A 9,648-nucleotide genomic window follows, 5' to 3' on the forward strand; every position below is an offset into this window, starting at 1 on the left:
AGGCAGAACAAATTCAACCCTGCCTTGTACAACTGTCTTGAGAGCTGAGGTCCTCTTGGAGCCCAAAGAGATCATCAAGGACAGAATGGTGTCTCTGGAGACCACTGTGAATGTTTCCTCAAGTGACCTCTGTTTGTCAGAGCATCTTCTGAGGACAGTCAGCTATGAGGACAGCCCTTAAGGGACTGCACTGGGTCACTACAACTCCCTGTAAAGAGGCGGGGCAGTCCTGACCCCCAGCCTTTGCAAAGGGACATTTTGGGCAGAAGCAGCCCATGGAGAGGTGCACAACAACATCAGATCAGCCCACAGCTGCTCCACGATATCCTCCTGCCAGGCTGTCACTGGTGAGACATCTCAATCACACAAAGGGGAGGGGGGTTCAAGGAGGGGGGATCCTCCTTCATACAGCACAGTGGCTGCAAGCTCTGGAGCTCCTAATGAGCTTATCTGCAGTGCATGACATTGTTCATCACAATGAGAGGAACTGAAAAGAAGACAGAGAATAGCAGAGCTGCTGCTGGGCTGAAGGGCTCACTCCACAGGACTGCTCCACACACAGCAACTGAGATTTCACACTGCTAACTGGTGATGACTGGAACGCACAGCCAAGCTGTGTGTGCAGACAGGGTTGGGAAGGGATGGGGTGAAGGAGGAGCTGAGGACATCTCAGGGGGTCCTCCTCTGCTACCCCTTTGGAAAACAAGCAACCAAACAGCAGTTTGGGGGGAAATCATGCTGCTGGCAGAAGAAGCTGTAAGGGGATCGTCCTCTTCTGCCATAGCTCCTGCCCACCCCACAGTGAGAGCAGGCCAGCCCCAAAAAGCATTGCCACAGCTTACCTGCATCTTTTTTATCTTCCAGCAGTGTAAAACTCTGCAAAAAGAAAGAGAGAAAGAAAAAAAAAAAAAAAGATAAATAACTAAATCATCTTTTTGGTTTTCACATTCATGGACTCCTACCACTTGTGCTTGAGGTCAGTCCCTTCTCCAAGCCTCCTCCCTGCCAGGAAAGGAGCTGTGACCAGCAGTGCTCCAGCTCTGAGGACAAGCAGAGCTTGAGCAAAGGCTTGTCCCAAGGGCATCAGCCCCACTGGCTTTAGGACATTAGAATCATAGAATCATAGAATCATAGAATCATAGAATCGACCAGGTTGGAAGAGACCTCCAAGCTCATCCAGTCCAACCTAGCACCCAGCCCTATCCAGTCAACTAGACCATGGCACTAAGTGCCTCATCCAGGCTTTGTTTCAACACCTTCAGGGACGGTGCCTCCACCACCTCCCTGGGCAGCCCATTCCAATGCCAATCACTCTCTCTGTGAAGAACTTCCTCCTAACATCCAGCCTAGACCTACCCCGGCACAACTTGAGACTGTGTCCCCTTGTTCTATTGCTGGTTACCTGGGAGAAGAGGCCACCCCCCACCTGGCTACAATGTGCTTTCAGGTAGTTGTAGACAGTAATAAGATCACCCCTGGGCCTCCTCTTCTCCAGGCTAAACAACCCCAGCTCCCTCAGCCTCTCCTCATAGGGTTTGTATCCCAGGCCCTTCACCAGCTTTGTTGTCCTTCTCTGGACATGCTCCAGTGACAAGTAAGTGACAAGTAAGGCTCAGAGCACTGAGCAAACACAATGTGCCCAGTGTGCCCACCACCATGGCTTCTTGCCTGATGGAAGGCATCAGAGAAGCAGCAGTCAGGACCAGGGACTCTGTATCTGTGGGTGGACAAAGGAGCCAGGGGGAGAGAGAGATGGAGAAAGAGACCTTTCTGCTGGCACCTTGGAGAGGTCACAGAACTGCCAGGGAAGAGACAGGGAGGCAGGTGAGGGCTGCCAGACCTACATCAAGGGATCAGAATAGAGGTTGGGAGGACACAGTCCCTTCCTCCCTTCCAGAGTCCTTTGGTCCCTTTGCACCAAGGTGATGTGCACAGGCTACTCACACAGCACACACTGTGCCAGGTCCACCCCACGCTGGAGCTGGGGCTTGCTCTGGGGGAAGCCTCAGTGGAGTAGTCCCTTGCACCAGGCTGGAGTCCTCCCAGACATGTCCCTCAGCACCTGCACAGCTGCACAGGTAGCTGTGGAGATGTCCAGATTTCAATGCCACTGGAAGCAGAGCATGCAATGGGCTCTGCATGCACCCAAAGCCAACCATAAAGAGGGGAAAAACAAAGGTGAGCTGAAAGCAGGCTGGGCTCTTGCTCCATGAGCCTCCCCAGAGGCACAGGCCTGGGGAAGGGGCCACCAGCAGCATGCACAGAGGCTGTCCCTTGCCTGGGGAAGGGCTTCTGCAGGGCAAAGCCAAGCAGCATGGGACTTACACGTGGCAAGGCCTTGCCAGTATGCTGGAGGTGATGACAGTTTGCATGGGGGTGGAGGAGCAGGAGGGTCCCAGCACTGTCCAAGACCTGAAGTGTGCTTAAGACCCAGGACTCTCCACAGGCCTCTCTCTGGGTGCTCCAGGGCAGCTGCAGCCTCTCTGAGCAGGGCCAGAGGTGCCACTGGCAAGGCTGCAGGAACGCAGAGTGCTGCTCAGCAGACCTTTCCCACGGGCCACCCGGGACCCCTCTTCCTGCCAGGGCACGAGGCTGGAGGTGACCCTGGAGAGATGGGCTGAACCAGCTCCTCCTCTGCCCTGCTGAGACCTCATCTTGAGTACTGCCTTCAGTTTTGGGCTCTCCAGTTCAAGAGGGACAGGGATCTGCTGGAGAGGGTCCAGCAGAGGGCTATGAGGATGATGAGGGGGACTGGAGCACTGCCTGATGAGGAGGGGCTGAGGGACCTGGGGCTGCTTAGTCTGGAGAAGAGAAGACTTAGGAGGGGATCTAATAAATATCTTTAAAAACCTGAGGGCTGGGGGTCAGGAGGAGGGGACAGGCTCTGCTCACTGCTCCCTGGGATAGGACAAGCAGCAATGGATGGAAGCTGCAGCACAGGAGGTTCCAGCTCAACACAAGGGGAACTTCTTTGCTGGAAGGGTCCCAGAGCCCTGGCACAGGCTGCCCAGAGAGGTTGTGGAGTCTCTTTCTCTGGAGCCTTTCAAGGCCTGTCTGGATGTGTTCCTCTGTGACCTGAGCTAGATTGGATGGTCCTGCTCTGGCAGGGGATTGGACTCAATGATCTCTTTGGGTGCCTTCCAACCCCTAATATCCTGTGATCCTGTGACCTCCCTGCTGCCAGGCTTCTCTCCTGAGAGGTGCCCATCAGTGTGGCCAGGCTTGTCACTGCAGCCCCACAGAGAGCCCAGGATTGCAGCAGTGGGAGGTCACTGGGCTCCTCCTGCTCGCTTGCCATTGTGGAATCAGTTCCCACTGGAGAGAAGGGCAGGGAGCTGCTGGTCCTGCTGCCTGCTCAGCTGTCTCCTCCCCAGGGAGAGCCTGCACAGATGCTTCTGGTAGAATGTGGGCAGCTGGAGAGCATCAGAGTGAAACATGTTTGGACAGAGCAGTGCTCACCAGGCCCCCTGTTATCAGTCTGTTATCACAGGCTCTGCACACACCAGCCGTGGAGCCAGCACGCGTGGAAGGTGCCCACGGAGTGGAGCAAGGTCTGCTGGATGCCAAGCTGGGGCTGCTCTCCCAAGCCACAGCAAAAGGCAGAGGATGTTGGTTTGTGTGCTAAGGCAAGCTCTGGGGAGCCTCCTCTCCCCTGCCACCCTTTCTGGTCCCTAACACCTTGTTTTCCCCATTAAATCTTCCACCAGCCACAGCTCCACCTCATTTAACCTTGACAGCTTTCATCCCGCGGGCACAGCCCTGCACAGTTCTCCCTCTTCACCAAATTCCTCTGCTGTTGACGGTGAGCAGCTGAGCAACCCCAGCACAGGGAGGAAGGTGGGGAACCAAGCTGAAGCCTCAGCCCCATGCGAGGCCATCAGAGCTCGCCCAGGGAGATCAGGAAGGTGATGTCCTCTGTGCCGTTGGCTTCCCCCTAAGCCCACTTGGCCAGGCAGAGTTGCTCCTCAGCTACTTCACGCTCTGCAGGGATTTGTCTGGCCCTGCTAAGAAGCAGGTGGGGATCAGCCAGGTCTCGCTGGCGGGTGGGGGCCGGTTGCTGTGGAAATAAGGGAATGGCAGCCTGCCAGGGGAAGGAGAGGGAAACAAAGTGTCCACCAGAACCTCGTGTTGCCACAAGCTGAGCAACAGGAAGCTTGAGACCAGCGCAGGGAACTACGCAAAGAGCTGAACGACTCCTGAAGCCGGGAAGAAGGCACCTCTGATACCCAGCAGGGAGCCCTTTATCGCCATCGAGAGGCGTTTTGATGCCAAACTGAACCAGATCCTCGTGGGCTGAGCTAACGAGAAAGCACAAAAGGCAGAAACATCATTTTGGCCCTCACCTCTGAGCTATGGAGAAGCTCCCATCCAGGCAGAGTCCCCACTCTGAGGACCACTCACACCTTCTGAGATTCTTTCTCCCCATGGTAGGTAGCTGCAGGGGGTGAGCCAAGGGACTTCCAGCCTTGTTCCCGGGCAGAGTCCATCCCTCTTGAGCTTAATGCCCAGCTATCCCACGGCAAGCATCTTTTGGAACCTCCAGCTGCCTCAAGTTTCCCTTGTAGAGGTGTCCCTGGCCATGACATCTCAGTGCCCAGGGCGCTGCCGGGCAGCAGGAACCCCAGAACTGGAGGACAAACTGACTGCCAGGCCCGCGGGTGACTCTGGCCGGCGCTGGTGGCCGCACTGCTGAGCGCATCCTACACGAGCGTTTTCCAGGCAAGAAGTGGATACAAGTATTGCCCGGATCAGTGAATCCGGAGGGTTCAGATGGGGATGTCTCCTCAGATGAGGAGAACGCTGGGAATGCGTCAGGGTGGGCAGAAGCCCCACGTGCTGCCCGGGGCTGCAGCCAGAGCAGCAGCTGCGGCCGGGGGTGCCCAGGGACAGAGAGGGCAGGAGCCAGCTCCCAGTAGCTCACACCACCTTCACCACTTCCCTGCATGCGAGGTTACCAGCGCTCTGCTGGCTCTCTGCAGCCTCGCTGAAGTCCATGGGCGGCAGAGCCCAGCACCGGCCAGGCTGAAGCCCTTTGAGAGCTCTGCAAGAGGGGATGCAGGACCTGGTCTCTCCGTCCCCCTGTCACCATGAGCACAGCGGCGATGACGCAGCTCGCAGGGACAAGGAGGGTTAACGAGGACTTGCTAAGCTCTCCGGAGACAGCAGGGACAAGACAGCTACTAACAGTATTAATGAATTTCACAAATGTCAGTTTCGGGCTCAACTATTTTAAGCTTCGCCCTGAACCCCCGGGGGAGCAGCCTGCATTCCACGTCCAGCTCACCACGGCAGACCCACAGCCACGGCAGCACTGCTTGGAGAGGGATTTTACTGCTTTGCCCAGCCTGAAGCTCCTGCAATCCGTTCTGGCACCGCCACCAAAGTCTCCCCCGAGCACCCATCCCTGCACCACGCAGGTTGTGAGGCAAAGAAGCCCAAGCCAGCAGGCAGGAGCAGCAGGAGAGAGCTGCACGTTATGAGGAATTAAACCCACATAAAAAATGCCAGATGCCAGGAGAACCACTGCTGCAGGAAATTAAACCTGGGGGCCTCTGCTCTCGCTGGTCCTTTGTCATCCTGCCTGCACTCCCACCCCCCACCATCCCTCTAGGTCGGCAAAGCAAGATGTGGTCCCACTGCTGCACCAGTGAGCCCCACTTTGTAGGGGTGCCTTCTACCCCAGCCTAGCCACACGACCTGAGTCACGCACGGCAGGACCCAGTTCAGTGCCTGTAGACCACGCTGGGGTCTGGCAGCACACGATGCCCACCAGTGGCTCTGTTATACCCACTGGTGCTGCACTCACATGCCCTCGGCTGGACACAGCAGCCTGCCCTGCCCTCGGGACCACCGGCTGCGGGCCATGGCACCAGCAGTGACGAATTAGGCGCCCACATGTGCCCCAACCAAAAGTAACCTTTTGCGTGCCCGTGGGGAACGGCCACAACATCCCCGAGGAGCAGACATCGGGCACCATGCACAACACCCAGCCCCGCAGAGACGTGTCCCCCGCACCATCCCTTCCAGCAGCTTCCCTGGGGCTCAGAGGGCGTGAAAGAGGGACTCGGCTTCAGCAGTTCCTTACCTTGGCTCGTTTGAAGCACGCCCAGAAAAAATCCAGCAATGGCATGATGGGCCGGGCAGGGGGGCAGGCACGGGGCCCCCCTAGACCCCGGGGGTTGCCCAGCCCGGCACCCCCATGGCCGCTGGCGGCGGCGCAGAGCCGGGCAGAGCGGCGGTGCGGGCAGGAGCTGGCGCAGGCAGGCGGGAGGGAGGAGGCAGGCGGCGGCGGAGGCGGGTCAGCGATTCAAACCCTGCACCGTTACTCTGTTGGTCGGGAACGGGCTTGCACGGCGATTGAAATTCCCTCAAGGCTGCGAGTTTTAACCAGCTCCAGGCTTTCCTTCCTGCCTCCAGAGCTCCGAGCGGGGCTCCGTTCCCAGGCTGCGGGAAGAGGCGAGGGGCAAGGAACAGCCGCGGAGCTGGAGGAACAGCAGCTCGGCTGTCAAAGGCACATGTAGGGCATTGGAAACCCAAACCCCAGGCGGTTTAGGTTTTCACCCAGCCCCTGCGGCACCACACCAGGTGAGAGTCTCCTGCGCTGTCCCCTCCGAGGGACGAGACATACCCACACGGTCACGCTGCTGTCCCTGGGTGTCTCCACCGCAACCCGCAGCCTCAACAGACAGCGGCGTGGCCTTGCCACGGGCACGGGTGGCCTTTTCCACAGGCACAGCCCGCAGCCAGCCTCGCTGTGGGCTGAGCCACACTCCCGCAGGACACTTGGTGGGTACCCAATGAGCAGCCGGGACACCACTCCTGCCTCTGCCCACACACACCTGGCGCCCACGCATGCCGAGGGCAGGTGGGGAGCCTGTGCTGGGGTGCGGGGCAGAGTGGCTCAGCCCCAAGGCAAGCTCCATTTGTAGCATGACAGCCCAGCAGTTGGTGTGCAGCAGCTGAGGCTGCTGCCAAATGTCAGCGAAGGCAGGTGAGGACATGGTGCTGGGCCACCCCCCAAGCAGGACTGGCACCTCAGCAGACTGCTCCTGTCTGTCCTGGGACCACCTCTGCTGCTTTTCCCTGCCTGTCACCAGAACACTTCATCTTGTTGGGCATGCAAGAGACACCAAGATGCCCGCAGAGGGGAAGACCATCATGGAGGGGAACAAAGGAGGCAGCAAGGCACTAGTGACCATGGGTGGTAGGGCCCAGGTTGGTACCAGTGCAAGCACAGGACAGCCTACAGCGTGTGGCACCTCTTGGCTATGGCCACCACGACCATGGAGCCAAAGTGGGTGCTCAGGTCCCAAATCACTGTTACAGCAGGGATAGTGCCAGCCCCACTGGTGCTCTCTGTGGTGGAGACAGCAGTCACAGCCCTGGTGACAAGGCAAGGACAGGAGTACAGATGAGCATGACACAGCAGAGCTGCAGAAGTGCCACCTGCCTGGAGAAGATGGCATTGGGCACCCACAGCATTCTGCAGACCTGACCTGCACCCAGTCTCCCTTGATCTACCACACATCCAGCATGCCCCTGGTGGCACTGGCATGGCCCCAGCAGCAGCACACAGGCAGCAACAATCTCGGTGCCAGCTCCAGTTGCCTCCTTCCATCTCCCCCTCACTCATTCCTCAGCAGCACTTTGGCATGGCTCCCAGGCTTGGCACCAGCCTCAGCTTCTTTGCTGTGTCCCCTGTGTTACTGGACCAGCACAGCAGGGCTGGGGGCACCAAGGCACAGCACAAGTTTATGCGCTGGGCTCTTCTCCTCCTTTAAACTCCCAGGGCTGGGAAGAGTCTCATCTCCATGGGACACTTGTCCAGGCTCACTTCACCTAGCAAGTGTTGTACCAACTGGAGGAGCTAAAGGCAGACTCTGCTGCCCAGGAGTCAGGACCCTCTGCAGCTCACTCACTGCTGCCTCAAGGGCCAGGGTTTTTGTTCTGAGAGCTTACAAGTAAAGCACTTACATCTTCACTGAGGACTTGGATCTGCCCCATGGCAGATGAAGGCAGCTGGGACCATTCCAGGTCCCCATCCAGCTCACAGGGTACTGCTGCCATAGTGTGGAAGCTGCCAGGGGACCCACCACTGCTCTACTGAAAGGGGAGGTTGGGCAGTTGCCCATTCCAGCTAGCACGGCAGCACATCAGGTGGCAAAGAAACCTCTGCAGGGTAGTCATGAGAGACTGGTGGAGATGGCTCTCTCCTGCCAAGCCTAGGAAAGCCCTCTGGGACAAGTAGGGCAGCACCACAGCTTTAACCATCGATAAAGCAGCCCACCAGAAAAGAGCAGCACCTCGCTTCACAGCTTGTCCTGGCAGCATTAAGTCCTCCCCCCAACTCCTCCAAAAGCAAAACCCACCACGTTAGCACAAGGAGAAGAAAGCTGTCTCCTTCCCAGGGCCTGGGAGACAAACCACAGAGGCTTTTGCATTCTTGTGTAGCTTCTTCCTATCCAGTCATGCCAAAAGCATTCAAGTAATTCCTTCTTCAGCGTATCAGGGTTCTGTCCTGGGTAAGGATGGGTCCCAGGGGCTGGATGCACCACAGGGCTGTTTCTGCCAAGCAATGCCAGGACAGAGGCTCTGCTGCTGCCTTTGTCTCTTCCCAATGTCTCTACAGGAAGCCCAAAAGCATTTCTGTTACGATTTCTATGTCTATATACACACACACACATGCACCTATAGAATCACAGAATGCTCTGGGCTGGAAAGGACCTCCAAAGCTCAGCTAGACCAGCTCCCTCTGCAGTCAGCAGGGACATCCTTCACTAGATCAGGTTGCTCGGAGCCCTGTCAAGCTTCACTTTGAGTATCTCCAGGGATGGGGCCCCAACTACCTCCCTGGGCAACCTGTTCCAGTGCTCCACTCCCCTCATGGTAAAGAATTTGTTCCTCCATGTATGCATATGCATCACTATCACCTTCAGACTCTCATGACAGCCTGTTTTAAACTCAGTTCCACCTGAGAAGCTGGCCCTCAGCAACACTCTGCACCACACCTGCTCGCTGAGAGATGCCCACACAATGACAGCCCCACAGTGCCCAGGGCTGGGATGGACAGCAGGACACTTGCCAGCCAGACCCAGCACCACGACTTTGCTTTCCCTGTTAAGTCACAGGACTTGGCTGGTGTTCTGGAGGACAGGAACAGCCTCTTTGCACAACAGACCTCACCCAGAAGGTCTATGTTGCCTGCAGCCAGAAGCTATTCCTGTCCCATTGATGAGCTACTGCTGTCATGGCTGTTGCTCAACAGCACCCAGACACAATATTCGTGACAGCTGGAAGCCAACAACCTGCCAGGCAATGTCCTCGATGGCAGGAGAAGACACTATCACTGCTAGTACCATTCCCAAGGGCTGGCCTTGCTTCTGTGAGAAGACCTGGGGCATCTGCTGAGGCAGGAGAATGGTCTGAACTGTGCCTTGCCAGCAAGCAGCCCCCATGAGCAGTGGGCATGCAGTGATTTTCCGCTGCCTGCTGTGAGCAGGCACCTCCCCAGGGTCAGGAAGGGAAGCTCAGCTGGGAGGCTGGGGACAGAGTGGCTGAGAGCAGCCAGGCAGGAAAGGGCCTGGGGGTGCTGGTAGATAGTAGCCAAAGATGAGCCAGCAGTGTGCCCAAGTGGGCAGGAGAGCCAAT

The 9,648-nt window shown here is 57.5% G+C and overlaps 1 protein-coding gene across 3 annotated transcripts in view; it reads right to left on the reverse strand.

Moving 5' to 3' along the window:
• The window catches only part of STARD8 (StAR related lipid transfer domain containing 8), a 72,051-nt gene extending 65,801 nt beyond the window's left edge, over window positions 1-6,250 (reverse strand). For all 3 annotated transcript variants that reach the window (XM_064159021.1, XM_064159022.1, XM_064159017.1), the window contains exons 1-2: window positions 6,086-6,250; window positions 843-876 (exon numbers count right to left, since the gene is read on the reverse strand). In XM_064159021.1, the coding sequence (XP_064015091.1) occupies window positions 843-876; window positions 6,086-6,130 (79 nt within the window). In that variant the 5' untranslated portion in view covers window positions 6,131-6,250. The remainder of the gene's footprint in view (window positions 1-842; window positions 877-6,085) is intronic.
• Between the last annotated feature and the right edge of the window lie 3,398 nt (window positions 6,251-9,648).

The sequence above is a fragment of the Pogoniulus pusillus genome, chromosome 19, assembly GCF_015220805.1.
Source record: "Pogoniulus pusillus isolate bPogPus1 chromosome 19, bPogPus1.pri, whole genome shotgun sequence".
Taxonomy (NCBI): Eukaryota; Metazoa; Chordata; class Aves; order Piciformes; family Lybiidae; genus Pogoniulus; species Pogoniulus pusillus.